Below are 18,298 nucleotides of genomic sequence, written 5' to 3'. Positions count from 1 at the left end.
TTTCTTGGTTGAGCCCAAAAACAAACACAACTGGAGAAAATCCAGGTTTTTCCAGCTGGTTGGGATCTGGAATCTGGGAAATGAGGGGTTGGGGGTCCAGGGGTTTCTTTGGCCAGTGCAGAAATGCCCCGTACTTGCATTTTGCCCTTTGCTCCTTCAATTGCACCCGCCGGGCACTTCGGAAACTAAGCTGGCTTCCTGCAACCGTGACCCCTCCTTCACCACGTTGGCGTCATTTTGCTTGGGTCGGTGCTGCAATTTGTTCCCAGAGCAGGAACAGCAACAAAACGTGACTCAGGAATTCGAAGAGACTATTAGGTGAAGGGCATCAGGTGTAACCAAGGTCCAGAGAAAGGGTATCCTGTCATGACTACTAAGGGCTTCATGCTCAATTATAGAAATGATGCACTTTCTCCTAGTAACTCGGAAGTTGAGCCTGTCTTATGGAAAAGAAAACATCAAGAGATTTAAGTGATTAGTTCAGTAGTTTTTCTCCAACATTTTTTTTCCTTATGCAAAAATTCACCTGAATGCTACTACTACTGGTGAAGTGTCCCCAATATGAATAGAAAGCACTACCGGAAAGGGTGGTGGGCCAGGTGCCAGTGTGGCCTCCCCTCAGGACCTCCCCTCACCTCACCAAGACTCAAAGGGTCTAAGGCCTTTCCAACCACTGTTTTGTTTTGTTTTAAAGATTTGTGTATTTACTTATTTTTGTTAAGAGGGGAAGGGAGGGAGAAAGAGGCAAAACACCATTGTGTGGTTGCCTCTCACGCGCCCCCTACTGGGGACTTGGCCCGCAACCCAGGCATGTGCTTTGACTGGTAATCGAACCTGCAAACCGTTTGGCTGGTAGGCCAGCGCTCAGTCCACTGAGCCACACCAGCCAGCGTTCCTACCACTGTTAAAGGCAGTGATTTCAGGGACCTTTTGGGGAAGAGCAGCAGATACTGTGAAAGATAAAGAAGAGTGAGGAAGGGCTGCTTTGCTCAGTATAAGTTTGGTAAATTCTGAAAACTATATGAGATAAAGGGCAGCCCCTGTCACGTACCTTGTATCAAGTTCTCAGGGTCTCTGATTTTAAAAATAAAGCCACAAAATAAATGCAACTAAGTTGCATTATTGAAACAAGAAAATGAATTGTATCGCCCTACTTCGTGATGGCATCTTTCAATTCATTTTATGTGTGGAAATCCAACAGTTATTTTATTACATTATATGTTTTTATTTTTTAGTCCTTATTTTCAACTTGGAAAATTTAGCTCATTTTAGTTTTGACCCAAATATAGCTAAATCTTCCAAAGAAGTACTTTACAACCGATTGAGAAAAGTAATTACAATGGAGATTAATACGTTGAGACTATTGTTTTCTGATCAAATCTACTGGAAACAATCATAGCTAGTTAAAATGCTGGTTTTAACTTTTATTTAAAAAATACCTAAGCACAGTGGAAATTTATATATGAAAAATAATTTGAACATAAAATTTCAGTTAAACTTTCTGCTTCAAGGCTTTTCAAAATGCTAATATTTTATCTTAGAGTACCCAATCTGTCATTTCCAAAGTTTGCTCTCTACCATTATTCTAAGCATAACACTTAAAATACTACATAGAAGCTAATTTTATAAATTACCACATTCAGTCAGATAAAATATATCAAAATTCCTTTTATAACCAAATTCAAAAAACTATATTAAAAAGTTCACATTTCAGAAACTCTCATTCATTGCTGATGGAAATGGAAAATGGTACAGCCACTTTGAAAGACAGTTTTGTGGTTTCTTAGAAAACTAAATATACTCTTATAAGCAATCACCCTCCTTTGTATTTACCCAAAGAGCTTGAATACTCCTGTCCACATAGAAGCCTGCACACAGGTGTTTTTAGCACCTTTATAAATGCCCAGACTTGGAAGCAATCAAGATGTCCTTCAGTAGGCGAATGGACCTGCCCCACAGATGGGAGGAATGTTAGAGAATTCGTGAACATATTTTAAAACCACCATATCATTCAAGCCCATTCTTAATTAGGCTTTACTGTTTGTCTTCATCATTTCTAGGAGAGGGAGATAGAGTGCCAGACTAATTATAATAAAATCATATTTCATGTGTCATTTCTCTTCTTAATATCTCTCAATGGTCATAGATTCTCTGTAGTGTTTGGGAAAGTCAATAGAAACTTTTGAATAGAAACATTAGAATAAAGTTGATGAAATTTCCTGGAAAGTAAAATAATAAGACAAAGAGATGGGATGGGGGGAAAGGGGTGTAAATTAGAGGTTCAACATTCAAATACTAGGAGTCTCAGAGAGAGAGAATTCAGAAAATGGGGAAAGGAGGTCAGATTTTATTTATAACAGCTACTTATGCCTTAAAAAATTCTTAAGGGAAAATATTTCTTCTTAGAATTTTGTGACAAACCAAACTATCATTTAAAGTTTGAGGGTAGCACAAGACATTCCTTAGACATGGAAAATCTCCATGAATTCATTTCTTGTGTATCTGTTTTCAGAAAGCACTTACAAAATAAGGAAGTAAAACAAAAAAGGAAAAAATATGAGATATAGGAAACAGGATTTAACACATGATGAGGATAATCCCCAAGACAGTAAAAGGTGTTAATAGTTATTAATGTTTTAACATACAAGCTTTATGTATAGAATGTGTGATATTAACCCCCATAAGCCTCACATAATAGTGTAATGTATATGTACTAATTTTATCCTCATTTTACAAGACGTTGAGCATAGAACAATTAAATGACTACACCATGCTTGGACAAGGAATAAGGGAAAAAGCCAAAAATGTAAACCATAAAGCCTGTTTCCATTATACTTATCTAATCAAAATTGTGATATAACTATATTTAGAAGATAGTAGGACATAAGAAAAGTTCAGATGTGTCATGGTATTGTGGGGGGTGCAGAAGAAGCCACCCCAAGATATGCCTCAGTGGTATGCAGATTACTTTGAGTTAAAGGTGATATACAAAGAACTTACACAACTCAACACCAGAAGACAAACAATCCTATTAAAAATGAGCAAAGGACCTGAATAGACACTTCTCCAAGGAGGACATACAGATGGCCAATAGACATATAAAAAGATGTTCAACATCATCAATCATCAGAGAGATGCAAGTTAAAACCACAATGACATATCACCTCACACCTTCCAGAATGGCTATCATCAATAAGTTAACAAACAAGTGCTGGCAAGGATGTGAAGAAAAGGGAGCCCCCATGTACTGTTGGTGGAATGCAGGCTGGTGCAGCCATTATGGAAAACAGTGTGGAGTTTACTTGCAAAATTAAAAATGAAACTGCCTTTTGACCCAGCAATCCCACTTTGGGGAATATATCCTAAGAATCCTGAAACACTAATCAGAAAGAATATATGCACCCCTATGCTCATTGCAGCATTATTCGCAATAGCGAAGATATGGAAGCAGCCCAAGTGCTCATCAGTGGATGAGTGGATAAAAAAGCTATGGTACATTTACCCAATGGAATACTACATGGCCATAAAAAAGAAGGAAATCTTACCTTTTGCAACAGCATGAATGGACCTGAAGATTATCATGCTAAGTGAAATAAGCCTGTCAGAGAAAGATAAATACCATTTTACTTATATGTAGAATCTCATGAACAAAAACTGACAAACAAAATAGAAACAGAGGCATGAATAATACATGGGACAGACTGACAGGTGTCAGGGGAGAGAGATGGGAAATGGATTAAAGAAAGTGAAGGGATTAACCAAAAATCATACATACATAACACAAAGACACAGATAACAGTGTGGTGATGGCCAGAGGGAAAGGTGGGTGAGGATTAAGTAGAGGTGGGCAAAGGGGTGAAAATGGGGGTAGAAAAAGACTCTGCTTGGGGCAATGGGTACACATTGCAGTCTGCAGATGATGCTTTATTGAGTTGTACGCTTGAAACCTGTATGGTTTTGTGAACTAATGTCACCCCAATAAATTCAATTTAAAAAAAAAAAAAGCTCAGACTCAAGAGGAACTTCTGCCTTCCCCACCCCCCACCCAGCCCTGCTTTGACTACCTAGAGGATTTTGAATTAGACCTTGCCCATAAAAGAATATCAGACATAACTTTTTGGCCTGTCTATAGGTCAGGGAAAACTACTATTTACTGAATGCCTTATCATCCGGCAATGACCTTTGGAAACCCCCAAGGCAGTTTACCTCCATCCTAGCTCAGGATGTCTCTCATACCTCAAGCCCCTTTCTATCTCTGAGCCTCTCATGTACACAGGGTCTCTGACTCTCTCATGTATGTGGGGTTCCCACGCACAAGAGATTAAATTTGATTTTTCTCTTGTCAATTTGCCTCCTGCTGATTTGATTATTTGGTCCAGCCAAAAGAACCAGAGGAGGGAAAGGGGAATTTTTTCCATCCCCCACAGTAGCAAAGATAGGAATCATTGTAATTAAAAATGACTAAATTTTCATCTTTTATTATGGCAAGTTAATAGATGATGCTCCAGACTGAAAATAAAAATCAGGAATAGCAACTTATGTGTAGAATTTGGAGAAGTGTAAATTTTACAAAATTAGCTAAAAAGCAGTGAGTTTTTATGTGTGGTGGGAAGATGCTACTTCTCTTCACAAGCCTTGTAGAGCCCTTTGACTTTTTAATCTGTATGAATGTATTCATACAGATTAAAAAGGAATAAAAATTAAATTTAAAAATAGGAGCAAAACGTGTTTACGTCTGGTGTTTGAAGTCTGAGGAAGTTAAATGTAAAACCAGCTTAGACAGCCAATTCCCTGCAAATTAAGTCACTTCTCTACAATTCAGCCTCCAATGCTGATAAAAGAGAATAGAGTTTGGAGAATTTAATGGTGCACTGTAGGCATTCAAATGTAATGTTACTTATGAATTATTTGATTTTTGATGAACTTTTGTCCCCTTTGAATTGGATTTGCATTTATCTACTTTGGTATTTACTGAGTTTGAATTTATAACTCTTTGGGGAGAAGGAAGCGGGTAGTACTCAGCTTTACCACCTGTAATAATTAGTACTGACATCATAGGGGAGAGAAAATTCTAAGTCTAGTGCAAGATGGGAGTACAAGAGAGATCCTGTATAGACAAGTTTGATATACAAGCAAGGACTCAAGAGAGGTCTAGATACTTGGAATATTGATACCATTGGTCAAACAAGAACTGCAATAACTAAAGAGCAACATTAATAAAGGATGAGAACCGTGAAGCTGAAATGAAGAGGTGTTGAATGTAGCCTGCCTTTTCCCCCTAACTTTGCCTATAACAGCTTTTATGAGGGAAGTTGATGGGTTGTCTGTGGGATAGCTTGGTGGCCATAACGGTCTCGCCGTCTTCCATGCTCACTTCTCTTATTCATCCTCTACTGTCAGCCAACCACCTTACAAGTCACATGATCTGCCCTCTTTGTAAACCTAATACTGGCTTTCATAGCATGCAGGATAAAGATCATGCCGGATAAAGATCAAACTGCTTAAGCTCCTACGAAATGCCTTCCATAAAAAGGCCAACCTATCTTTCCAGATTCATTCTTATTATATCACTCTTAGAATTTTTCACACTCTCCGTGATTCATAGTCTCATTATTTCTATCTTTGCTCATAGACACAAAGTGCTCTTATACGGTATATTTGGTGTTTAAAATTCTATCATCTGTCAGGTTTCAACTCAAATACTACCACTTTCACAATACCCTTCCCAAACTCTTAAAATCATGAGGAATTCTGAGATGAGAAACAGTGTTATTTTGGCTTCACCAAGGTGAAGGTGCCGACAGAAGAACACTGGCCAACATTACTCAGAGACAACATGCAAAATGGTTTCCACAGTTGAACTCTCGATGTGTCATGGACAACCCGTGAATCACTGAACTTGTTTCCCTAGTCAGTCAGCCTGCTCAAGAGCAGATTTCCCATCATGGCCTCTATTACCTTCCAGCCCATCTGTTTACCCAGGGAAAGCAAACACAGCTGGCTGTTCCCAGACTTTGCAATTTTTCTTGCCTGTCTCTTAAACTGGTTACATAAATACCATTTTTGCTTTATTTCCATATGCCTATATATAAGCAAACTTTCAGTGTGTTAAACGGACCCCCTAATAAAAATCTATAGGCCACACCCCCTAGGCCAACTCAGACCTCCAGACCCCAGATGAAAAGCAAGCATCAGAGCTCAATCTTCTCTCAGATCTATCTTACCCCAGATTGTCCTGTGGGAACTAATGTACACTGATCTTTTTTTTAAAAGGTTTTAATTATTTACTCTTAGAGGGAGGGGATGGGAGGGAGAAAAAAAGGGAGGGAGATATCAAAGTGTAGACCTGACCTGAAACCCAGGCATGTGCCCTGACTGGGAATCAACCCGGCAACCCCTTGGTCTACAGGCTGACACTCAATCCACTGAGCCACACCAGCCAGGGCTACACTGATCTTCCAGGTGTCTCCTGGGAGGACAAATCCTCTTCCTAGAATCAATAAGTTATTGGTGTAAGGTCTGAAGAGAAATACTGAAATTTGAATCACTATTGAAAGAAATTTGAAAATTACTAAAGAAAATCTAGAAGAAATGGTAAATGGTTCAGGAGTACTGGAGACCATGACCTTGTAAATGACCTCAGTCAGTAGAGGTGAGAGATTTTCTGCAGCTCTGCTCAACAGCGTAGAATTTGTGGAGAAATCAGTGTGCTTCATTGAACCAATGTTTAAAGTTTGAATAATGTGTTGAAGAAAGTTTAAAGGGGTTACAATTTTTTGAGAACTGAGGTGAAAGTGATTGAGCTGATTAACGGATGTCTTAGGCTGAGCAGATAAAGATGTGAAGCCAAATGGGTGCTGCTAGCTTGTGACAAAGTAGAATAGTGACATAAATAAACTCCACATGGCTGAAGAGGAGGGCAAAGGGGCCAGGAGAAATGGGGCAGAAAGATCTCCTTAGAACAAGACAGGGTTTCTTCCAAGATCTTTTCATTTTTATTTGTTTATAAAAATATGGAACACTTCACAAATGTGCATGTCATCCTGGCACAAGCTACATGCTAATCTGCTCTGTATCATTCCAATTTTAGTATATGTGCTGCTGAAGCAAGCACCCAAGGTCTTTTTATACCTGACAACATTTTAACTTCTTTCTGACTGGTATCTTGAAGGACAGTTAAGCCAAGAATATTTTACGGAATGTGTGATAATGAAGTGATTCATGCAGCAGTGGCAGAACAAGGACACCACCTCAGGTGCTATTAAGAATTCATGCACTTCAACAATTTCTGGAGGCAATTTGATAAATGACTCAGGATAAACGCAGATCGCCAGCAGGTTATACTCAGAATATTTTCCTTCTGGCTGGGCTGAGGGAGCATTCCTCCAAAAATGTATTTAATGAGGCACAGCACTAATCAGCCATTCCCAGGCTCCGTAATGTCTCCCTGAGTATTGGAGCTAATTCCATAATAAATGAGTTTTCTAATAACTCTGTTCCTTACCTCTACACGGAGCATATTAAGAGGAATCACATATCTTTAGTTGTTTACCTCAATTAACAAATATTATTGATGAAAGAAAGCTACTTATGTATGACTTAGCAAAAACATAGCAAAAAGACAAATCAGAACATAATTTTCAGTAAAATCACTGCAGGCATGTAAAAATTAAATATCTGTATCAAGAATAACAAAAATACATGCACATAATACTTTACAAATCTTGTCATATATCCCTAGTTTATTTGATCCTCACAACAAACCTGTGTGGTGTTATTATCGCCTATCCCACAGATGAGAAAACTGTGCTTTAAAGATTTCATTGAGATATCTAAGGTCACTGGTGAGCAATTTTTCGCCAAATAGAGTAGTACATTGTGGAAGTAGTATGTTAGGTGGACAGGTTAACATTATATAACAGGATGGCGCATTGGGAAGGATCTCACCCAGGCTTAGTTCAGTTAGTATTCCAGGAACTGGAGAGAAGTGCAGATAGGCTCCAATAGGAGAATGCATTTCTAGCCTGGCTCCGCTAGGTGGCAGTAAAGGCCACCACTACAGACTAGCGTTTGTCACTACAGACACTTGGCTTTAAGTCAGCGGTTCTCAACCTGTGGGTCGCGACCCCTTTGGGGATCAAACGACCCTTTCACAGGGGTCACCTAAGACCATTGGAAAACACATATATAATTACATATTGCTTTTGTGATTAATCATTATGCTTTAATTACATTCAATTTGTAACAATGAAAATACATCCTGCATAACAGATATTTACATTACGATTCATAACAGTAGCAAAATTAGTTATGAAGTAGCAACGAAAATTATTTTATGGTTGGAGGTCACCACAACATAAGGAACTGTATTAAAGGGTCACGGCATTAGGAAGGTTGAGAACCACTGCTTTAAGTGGTCAAAGCAGGAAGGAGGAGAGAAGGAACGCAATGCTGTTCTTTCAGAGTTAGAAGTGTGTGTGTTTGTGTGTGTCCGTGCACACACACCTGTGTGTGTGTGCAGGTGTGTGTTCACAACAGAGGAACTGATAGATAAGTAGAACTGTTACTGCACTCTGTGCTCTGTCCAATACCACTGGTAGGTAGGACAGGCATGCAAGAAAAACCTTGGTATCTGGCACTTCAGTATGCACTGTGTTCTCCTAGCCCATACCTGTAATCCAGCTAGGTATCCCATGATGTCCAAGATTATTATGGCCACTGAGCAAAAAAGTGGGTGTTCTCTCAAGGGGAAGCGTGAATTTGGTGCATTACTGCCTATGGCTGTCTTTCTCCTCAAGTGTATCCTATTTAGGAACTGGCAGAGACGAGTCACTCTCCGTGTCATATTGTTACAGATGGAGTGAGGGAGAGACCCCAGTCAGGAGGTCTTTCTCCCCCCGCCTCAGGTCTTGTCTGGCCCGCCAGAGAATAATTCAAGGGAGAGACAAACATGTATAGTGGAAATGAGATAGCAAGTTTATTTATGAAATATGTATACAAGCACGGAACTGCAAGCAGACACCTGGCTAAATGCCCCACATATAAAGGAAAGAGAGTTGTTAGTGTTTTAGTAAGTTAGTCTGTTCTGTACACTTGAGCTGAGGCTACAAGCAGGTACCTAGTTATCATAATTTAAGGACACCAACTATTGGGGTTCAGGGGTTATATACCTCAGCTGGCTTCTAGGTTTCCCTCCTTCTTCCCTTTGGGAATAATGTACAGCTACGAAGGCTTTCTTTCTCAGTTAGGAAAGGCTCTTTGTCTTAGTGAAATTGTTACAGAGGCCCCCTTTCCCAGCATAGGCTCCTGTGCAATTCCAGCTTGTGATGTTCGGAACAAACACTCAGCAATCTTAGTAAGATTGTTACAAAAGCCTTTTTTCCCAGCGCAGTCTCAGGGACTCTCCCCTCTTCCTGTGCTATTTTGCTTGCAATGCTCCAGGCACCCAGCAATCTTAGCAAGCTGAGCTCAGGACTGCTGAGTCAGTTGTTGAGACATGTCTTCCTTTTGCTTTCAGCCTCCTGTACTAAGTTGTTAGATAGGAATGGCAAAGGCCCTGCCTTTCTTTCCCCTCTGGCTGCTCATCCCTAGCTGCTACCGAACAATATGGGTAACGGAACTCAATAGTTTAAGGAACTCAAGAAACTCTGATGCTTTCCTGGTTTAGTAATAATCAGCATTGCTAGAGATTAGCTGCACATTTTGGTATTGGGTAAAGAATGAGAGTTCTCTAGTAGAGTATTCTGTATCAGACAGTATATGTGTCCGGAACCGAAGAGTTGGAATCCAGCTTGTCCACTGAATGGTGTTTAGATGTCACCCTAAATCTTCTGAAAGTTAGCCAAAAAAATTAAAATGTTCCATTTGTCTCTCTTTATTGACTCTAGGAATACCCCCACCCCATTTATCAGTTTGAAGAGTGTTCTACTCGAGGAGACTCCTTCTCCGTTGGAGACAGCTGCTTTTCTTCTGGCACCGGGGGCAGGTCAGGTGCTTTCTGTCCACACCGTGCAACAGTGAAGCGACTCATGTGAAGAGCTTCCTCATAGCCTGGGAGGGTGTCCCCGGAGGAGGGCGGCTGGCCCAGGGAGCTGTGGGAATGGGCCACCGCCAGGATTCTCCGAGCCGCAGGGCCGAACACGGACTGCAGGGCTGGTGAAGGAAGAAGGAACAGAGCTGAAGTAAATGCGACATTCTCAGAAATCAGACTTACAACACACTGAATTCCCCTTTACTTTTAACAAGTGTCCAAACTCGCTGCCAGTTCTTTGCCACAAATGTTATGAAAAATCCTGTGAAGCTTGCTTAGAAACCAACTTCACTTTCTGCTAGAAGATTCTGTCTTCTCTGGTATCCTCAAATAATCTAAATTGTGTTCCCATCTCTCACCCTGGTTAGATTTAGATCATTCCACTGATGTTGTACAGTCCTTAGAAATATTTGTTTCTGCCTTATTTATCTTTTCTCAAAATGATTGTGAGAACTGGGAGGCAGGAAAGGTTGTTCTCTTTGCAAAATAAATATCACAGCGTTTTGCCAGCTCTGTTCTGCCTGGTATTGACTCTTTGATTTTAGTAAAGAATATAATATAAAGAAGAGGCCAGGAGAAAATAAAACGTCTTATGATCATCGAAGGGTTGTTGGGGCTCATACTTAGTATAGCAAGACTTAGAGAATAAACAAGTGACAGTACATGTGACAAATTTCTCTAAATATGTAAAAAAGATAGATAGAAAATGGAGGTTTTTACAAAATCCAAAATACTTTTAAAAAAGGGATATTCTCCGAGCTTAAAATAAGTATGAACTGGGTAATTCTTCTTAAAAACAGCTCCACCGTTGTCCCCAGCCTTTCATTTCTCCCTTCTCTCTGTCATCCATCAAGACCAATACTAGCGAACACGGCGTTCATGAGAGCCCAGGTCACTGCATTATCAGGCTTCTGGCGATTAACACCGCTCTCAGGTCTAGAGTCTTCAATAGCCAATTAGTGTTTTCATACCGCGGTGCCATCCTAATTGTTTGTTTACACCTGGGTTCACTCCCCGTTCCAATGGCAGTGTACTCACAAGTGATCGTGCTCTGGAGAGTGCTGTCATGATCAAAAGCGATGACTGTCACTTCATACGGTGGCCGGCCCCCATCTTCCCCATTTTGCTGGCGACTCAGACAGCAGCGGAAGCACACGGAGGTCAGGCCACACAGGAGAAGCAGTGCACCGACGACCACCAGCAACCTGCAAGGAGCCCGCGGGGCAATGAGCGCTCTGGGATCCACTTTGTTTCCCAGCTTGGGCACCCTCAGCCTTCCGTGTCTGCATTTTGATTCTTGTGTGAATAATTTAGAGAGCAATTATAGTGTTTTTGATTCTAAAGTTTTCACTTCACATATATACTTCCTTATTTTGTCAGCAAGACTAAGTCAATTCATTGAACAATTAGCAAGAGACTTAATGTGGTTCAGAGGGCTGCTTTTTACTTTACTGAAGTAATCTCTATAGGCTACCAATAGAGCTCATCTGAGAATATACACAATAATCTGTTGCTGTTGGCCGAAAGGGGGTATTGAAATAGGAAATCCTGGCATATTGTCACATAGGGTAGTGGTGAAGAAAAGAAACTTCACTCCATGGGATGCCAGCTAAGTAGGCTAGCTGTCTCACACATATTTTTTTCCTGCTGTCAAATATTTTAAAACTGAAAAAAAAAAAACCCTAAAAAACAAAAACTAAAAATATATATACCTCTGAGAAAAAATTAAGCCCCTTTTAAATGTCTTTGTGGGTATAATAGCTGAAACTTACCATATGTACCAGAGATGTACCCAGTCTGTGGTCAGGCAACTGTGAAGAAAGAACAAAATTTTTTGCAATAAAAATATAGTCAATGCCTGTTATGATACCTTGTTGTAACAAAAGCCTCACAGGTTATATTAGCGTCAGTGTAACCAGCTGGATCTGTTGTATAATGGGATGCTTTAAATAGTTTTACACTATAGATGGCATTGAGTAAATCATTTTGAAAATCGTTTTAAGACAAAGTAGTGATCATGAAATAGTGTTAATAGAAAATGGAACCATGACCATTGTAAACAGTTAAGATGACAGTTACCACGAAAGAACTTCCAATGTAAGTTTACAAAGGGTGAGTCTGTAAGTGGATGTGGAAGTTAACATTTGTGTATGTTGGAGGTCAGTAAGATTTAAACAGAAAGAAAATTTCAGTTTAAAAGCGTGAAACCAATACAATGAAGTTTGTAATTTATGTTCTGCAAGTTGTTGAAAAAAGGGGCTGCCATAAAACCATAAAAACTCCCACCATAAAAAAGAGTCCTAAATTTTCACATCAAGCATCAAAATTGATATACATAATGGCTGAGACCAAACGAAACAAGGGAAAAATGTAGGCACCAACTTCACCATGAAGAAAACTAGTTAAATAAGCTGAATTAATTAGGACAATTATAAATTTTCTCTACAGGTATAAAAAATATGGATTGCACGAGAGAAAGAGTATGGGATAAGCTCAGGAGAGGGAAGGGGAGGGGAAGAAAAATGAATATTTTTAAAAATGAGTAAATTTTAATAATACTTTCTGGTATATTGATCTATTGAAACTCACTCTATATTTCTTCTTTGGTTGCACAGTTGTGGAACATACAGTCGAGTTTTTCATTGGACAATGTCTGCTCCAGGTTTTCTTGAATTCTCCATTTGTTCAAAGCCCCTTCTAGTTCTACAACATTACAGTTGTGATTCTATATCTAAACCCTCCAAGAGGCTATGAAAGGAACCAAGGCCATCACCAATTCCCTTGGGTATAACATACTTGGCTATTGGAAAACCCTTTCCATGGCTAAATCTGCATTGTCCTTCAGCCTGAGCAAGACTTTTATCCAAACTGCCCCTGATTTTTACTTATTTTTACTATTTTACCTTCAACTGGCATAAATCTTTTCCCTTTTTATCTTTATGTCCTCCATGTCTACAGAAGACTTACTTGTGACAGGTTTACATTACAGACTATTTCAAAGTAATAGCTAAATAAAATCTGCAATAAATATTAACATGCCCTAAATTTTTTTTTAATGTTCTTCAGGCCTGGCTGGTGTGGCTCAGAGAACTGAACACCAGCCTGCAAACTGAAAGGTCACCATTTCGATCCCAGTCAGGGCACATGCCTTGGTTGCAGTCCAGGTCCCTGGTTGGGAACGTGCGAGAGGCAACCGACCCATGTTACTCTCACACATCTGATGTCTCCCTCTCTTTCTCCCTTAAAAATAAATATATAAAATCTTTTAAAAAGAACAACTAAATTCAACTGCACTGACTTAAAAAAAAACAAACAAACGTTCTTCAGATTTGAAATGGTGATGCATCTTTGGAAATCACCCAAATGTATCTGCCTGTGACTAAGATACTGAATCCAGTCTGTCTTGATGAGTCATTGCAAAACAAGGGTAAAAAAGTCTACTGCAAATCTCTATGACTGCATAAACTGAGATTAAGTCTGCTGCTTTGATGGGAAGATTGGCTTCGGAAAAAAATGCTATCAGCAGTGTTATTTTGGGTATTTAAGATGACACAAATGCGTGTCTTTATTTTGGGATAGCCAGTCTGTGAGATAAGTTGTTTGATGCCTGTTTGAGTAGAAATAAGGGAAGTCATGCCCTGTTAGTGTGACTCAGTGGATTGAGTGCCAGTTTGAGAACCAAAAGGTGGCTGGTTCGATTCCCAGTCAGAGCATATGCCTGGGTTGCCAGCCAGATCCCAAGCATGCGAGGGGCAACCAACCAATGTGTCTCTCACACATCGCTGTTTCTCTCCTTTACTCTCTCCCTTCCCCTCTCTCTGAAAATAAATAAAATCTATTAAAAAAAGAAGTAAGGGAAATCTCAGATATCTGAGGACATCTTGACCTTGTTTTGTATCTTGAGGTTTATGTCTGTCTTTCCTTCCTGTTTTATATATTAATGTTTATGTCTGTCTCCCCTTCTTCCCAGTTTGGACTTTCAGATACTTACTGTTCAGGACTGACACAATTCTCTTCACATCTTGCCCAAGGAAGCTGTAGGAAGGGAAATAGTCTCAGAGAGGGAAATGGCCTGATCTTCTCTGCCCAGCAGCTTATCAGTTCCTCGTGACTGTGCCATGTTAGATCAGTTGGTGAGAGCACGGTAAATATAAGGACAAGGTCATGGGGTCAGCCATGTTTGGGACTTCATTTTCACTTCTCCCATGCCTATTACTACATGTGTCAGGGGAGAACCTGGAAGAGCAAATTTCTAATCTGTTTTGTTCTCTCTCTCTCTTTTTGGGGGTTTGGGGGGCGGGCATCACTGAGCATCACTGCGTTTGTGAATGAGACTCAGCATTTATATCAATTTATTTGTCCCAGAAATTTCCTGATCTGTCCCACAGGGTATTGTTATTGTCTTCCTGATTCTTTCCCAGTGCAAACTGAATTCTAACCCACTGCTCCTTTTCATTCCCTCAGAACATCAATAATTCACTATACAAGAGAAGAAGGAAGGGGAAAAACTTATTTATTGAATAGCCACTATATACCGGATGGCTAAGAATTTTTATTATCTTGTAAATTTCATTATAGTAACTATGTAGGTGGGTGTATTTAACTTCATTTTAAATACTTAAGGGACTCAGGCATAAGGGTATAAGTAACATGACCAATTGCACACACCTCTTGATTTAGCCGTAAGTCAAATGAAACTCAATTATATATATATTTAATAGAACGAAGGACAAATCTGCTCTAACAACTCCTTGACACTGCTATCAAATCCTTTCAACTCCTTGTAAAGAAAAACCTTCCTTTCCTTATAGTTTATGTTTCAGTTGACTTCCTCCTTCAAAAACCTCTCTAGGTAAACTTTTCTTCTAGGAACTGTTTCTCTCTTCCTATAACTGGAAAGGCTAGATATTTCAGGAAACCAACAACAAAGACCACAAAGGTCCGCTAAAAGAGACAGATTTATACTAATTGGGATTTTATGGGTGGGCGGATACACACTTACTCATGATGTCTTAGAAACAGATTTTGCACAAAGACTAACAGCTGATAGCATTTGAGAAACTCCTGGTTCTGTTTTAATTTAAAGTAGTTGGGCACTAGAATGGCAAAGTGTATGTTTCTTTAATCCAGCCTTGGTACTTTGTTTTATTTTCTTGACTAAAGGCTAGAAACGCCTAAATTACTCAGAAGATAAAATGTCTCAGGCCTGTTGCAAAATAAGAAAGAAAGAGAAAAGAAGGGAAGGGAAGGTCAAGGGAGAGAAGAGGAAGCAACAAGAAAATACAAGGAAAAATAAAGAAATGGATTTTCAGAAACTTGCTTAACTGGTGTTCAGGAAGTAAAACAGACAGCCTACTCCCTTCTAGGAGCCGTACAGGAACCTGATAGTAGACAGTTGCTTCATTTGTTCTTCTTAATAGATTTCATAGCTCTGTAAACTTCCCCTTGGTAACTGTCCAGAATCCCTCAGTCCAGTGACCCTTTCCCAGCTAGTGAGTTAGTTATGCAGGGGCTTCCCAATTTTAGTGGGGAGAAATAAAAGATCCCAAGTATTTTTGAAGAGTTTTCCCTCTTAACTTATTTCTGACCTGGAAGCACCTATAAATTTCAAGAATAGTATTAGGGCTGATGCGGGAAACTCTGTTTAGGAGAATCTCATAGCTAGTTCTGATAATTTACTTGGAAATTGGAGGGACGGGTGATAAGATGCTAAAAGAGAGAAATAAACATACATAAGCAGCACTTCCAAATTGCCATAGCGATCTTACTTGTATCTACGGTTGTCCTAATTTCTGTCCCCTGTTTCACTGATGTTATTTGTCATACCTACACTATGTCACCCTATAACACTCAGGAAACATTCTAGTTATTCATTTCCCGCCACCCTGTTGATTCTATGTATGTTTTTTCCCTTCCTTCATTTCCCCTCAGATGCTTCTGAGAGTTGGTTTATCTTAGAAACAAAAAACAAAAGCTTTACTTCTGTGTTTTCACAACTTACCTGGATGAAATACACCAGGGCAGCGACCAACATGGCATGGACTCTCCCTCCCATCGGGCTGACCTCCTGCTTCTCCAGGATCACACACTGGGCGTCCGTCACCTCCTTTCCATGCTCTGTGCCTTGTCTGACTTCTTGACCTAGAAAGCTTAGGAGAGAAACTTCTTTTAGCAATAAATTACTGCTTCTCTCTCTCTCTCTCTCTCTCTTTCTCTCTCTCTCTCTCTCTCTCTCTCTCTCTCTCTCTCTCTCTCTCTCTCTCTCTCTCTCTCTCTATTCCCTTGGGCTTTTATTTTCTGTATTCTTTCCCTTCCCTTTCATCTTCTTTCTCTGTTTCTATTTCCGTTTTTAGAGTCTCCACATTTGCTTCCCTTTGTCTTTTCTTTCCTTTTACTATGAATTCTTCCTATATGTCTTTAACTTTCTCCCACTGCCCCCAAAAGGACTATGTTCAGTCCTCTGAATTAAGTATTTTTCTAGGCAGTGATGAAAAGCTTGACTTTGAGGAGGATTAAAGGCAGACTGCTCCTCTCCATCAGAAAAGCAGTGACGCTCTTTGTCCTTCACCACAGCACACCAGGGCAGCTGTTGAAGGCTGAAACCCACCCTGCCAAACTCCATTCACTTGCCCCCCTCGTGATTAGCCCTCCTCTCTTAGTCTTTGCAATGCCCGCCTTCACTGTGTTGATAATCAACTCTCCTGGTTCTGGGTCATTTATTTCCAATCATTGGAGTAGGACCTAGAGTTTGCCAAATGAGCTGGAAATCCATCCCATCTTTGGAGAAGGCAGATTTGGAGATTAGAATTTCTGGGTCCTGTTCAAGAAATTCCCCTTCGCTCTGATTTATATTCCCATGGAAACAATTCAGATAGACATATTAAAACACAAAAACAAAAACTGGGTTGCAAAACATCTCTCTCTCAAATGAAATCTAAGATAAGAGTAAAAATAAGCACATATGGAAAAGACATAGAATCATAGAATGTTTGTAAAGAAACATATCTACAGGAACAAATGAGTGCTATTTAAATGATTTAGACCTAATACAAAGTATAAAAATAATTTTAATACAAAGTATTTCATAAGAAACTTAGCCCCCACCCCGCACAGCAAATGGTGGATAATGACAGTGCTGGGGGGGGGGGGGGCTGGAGGCCCTGGGGAATAGGAGGCTGTGGTGGCTTCTGTGGCAGATTTGGCAGCTGCATTTGGGGCTGAGGTCACAGCCAGTATGGGGGTTGGGGTCGAGGCTGGGGTCAAGGCCATGGAGATTGCGGAGGCAAGGCCAAGGACAAGGAGTGGGTTCCCGTCACCAAGCTGGGCTACCTGGTCAAGGACATGAAAATCAAGTCCCTGTAGGAGATCTGTCTCTTTGCCCATCAAGGAATCTGAGATCGTTGACTTTTTCTTGGGGGCATGCCTCAGGGACAAGGTTTTGAAGATTATGCCCATGCAAAAGCAGACCCATGCAGATCAGAACACCCAGTTCATGGCATTTGTCCCTACTGGGGACTACAGTGGACATGTTAGTCTGGGTGTTAAGTGCTCAAAGGAAGTAGCCACTGCCATCCATGGGGCCATCATCCTGGCCAACCTCTCAATTTTCCCTGTGCGTGAGGCTACCGGGGGAACAAGATCACTAAGGCCTACACCGACCCTTGCAAGGTGACAGGGCTCTGTGGCTCTGTGCTGGTGTGCCTCCTTGCTTCCCCAGGGGCATTGGCATTGTCCCAGCCCCTGTGCCCAAGAAGCTGCTGCTGATGGCTGGTATTGGTGACTGCTACACCTCAGCCAAGGGCTGCACGGCCACTCTGGGCAACTTCGCCAAGGCCACCTTCGATGCCGTCTCTAAGACCTACAGATTTCTCACCCCTCACCTCTGGAAAGAGGCTGTGTTCACCAAGTCTCCCTGTCATAATTCACTGACCATCCTGTAAAGACCCACCCCAGGATTTCTGTGCCGAGGACACAGGCTCCAGCTGTGGCCACCACATAATTTTATACAAGGAAAATAAAGTGAATTACACTACCTTTCACATCCTTTTGTTAAGGGAAACTGTTGAGTGGAATTGATTCTAAGAGCCCTCACACAGCATGACAATGTGATATGAGAATGGAGAATATAAACTTAATATTTTTCTTAGATAAGGAAATCAAACAGTGAGAGAAAAGCCTAGTGTGTCAGGGTGACCATAGCCAGGATCCTCGCCTCCACACATATGTATTCCCATTTCCCTAGGTCACCCTTATCTACGAGAATTCTTT

The 18,298-nt window shown here is 40.5% G+C and overlaps 1 protein-coding gene, 1 non-coding gene and 1 pseudogene across 3 annotated transcripts; 1 reads left to right on the top strand and 2 right to left on the bottom strand.

The window, feature by feature from the left end:
* Positions 1-7,007: 7,007 nt before the first annotated feature.
* On the bottom strand, positions 7,008-7,114 carry LOC150011369 (U6 spliceosomal RNA). The gene has a single exon (XR_016510895.1). It is a non-coding gene; the product is annotated as a U6 spliceosomal RNA (small nuclear RNA).
* A 1,839-nt stretch (positions 7,115-8,953) lies between these two features.
* Positions 8,954-16,715, bottom strand: TMEM52B (transmembrane protein 52B). 2 transcript variants are annotated; one of them, XM_090275424.1, is made up of 6 exons: positions 16,638-16,715; positions 16,032-16,179; positions 14,022-14,065; positions 11,803-11,841; positions 11,069-11,235; positions 8,954-10,152 (listed from the first exon to the last, which is right to left on the bottom strand). In XM_090275424.1, exons 2-6 carry the CDS (start codon positions 16,083-16,085, stop codon positions 9,908-9,910), a joined length of 549 nt encoding a protein of 182 aa, XP_090131550.1. In that variant the 5' UTR covers positions 16,086-16,179; positions 16,638-16,715; the 3' UTR covers positions 8,954-9,907. The 2 variants fall into 2 exon arrangements, with proteins under 2 accessions (XP_090131550.1, XP_090131551.1); XM_090275425.1 differs by lacking the exon at positions 14,022-14,065.
* Positions 16,716-17,146: 431 nt separating this feature from the next.
* On the top strand, positions 17,147-18,029 carry LOC150011367 (small ribosomal subunit protein uS5 pseudogene; annotated as a pseudogene).
* The last annotated feature ends 269 nt before the right edge of the window (positions 18,030-18,298 follow it).

This window comes from Furipterus horrens, unplaced genomic scaffold (assembly GCF_987537825.1).
Source record: "Furipterus horrens unplaced genomic scaffold, mFurHor1.1.pri manual_scaffold_4, whole genome shotgun sequence".
Classification (NCBI taxonomy): Eukaryota; Metazoa; Chordata; class Mammalia; order Chiroptera; family Furipteridae; genus Furipterus; species Furipterus horrens.
The sequence above is the reverse complement of the archived record's forward strand: the minus strand, read 5'-3'. Positions and strand labels throughout refer to the sequence as shown.

What these genes read in the sequence shown, in the direction of transcription:
- TMEM52B (XM_090275424.1), bottom strand. Translation starts at nt 16,085, where the DNA reads ATGGGAGGGAGAGTCCATGCCATGTTGGTCGCTGCCCTGGTGTATTTC. An exon ending in CCCTGGTGTATTTCATCCAG is followed by an intron (nt 14,066 to 16,031) that starts GTAAGTTGTGAA and finishes CCCTTCCTACAG; the next exon opens with CTTCCTTGGGCAAGATGTGA. An exon ending in GTACATCTCTGGTACATATG is followed by an intron (nt 11,236 to 11,802) that starts GTAAGTTTCAGC and finishes GGCTCCTTGCAG; the next exon opens with GTTGCTGGTGGTCGTCGGTG.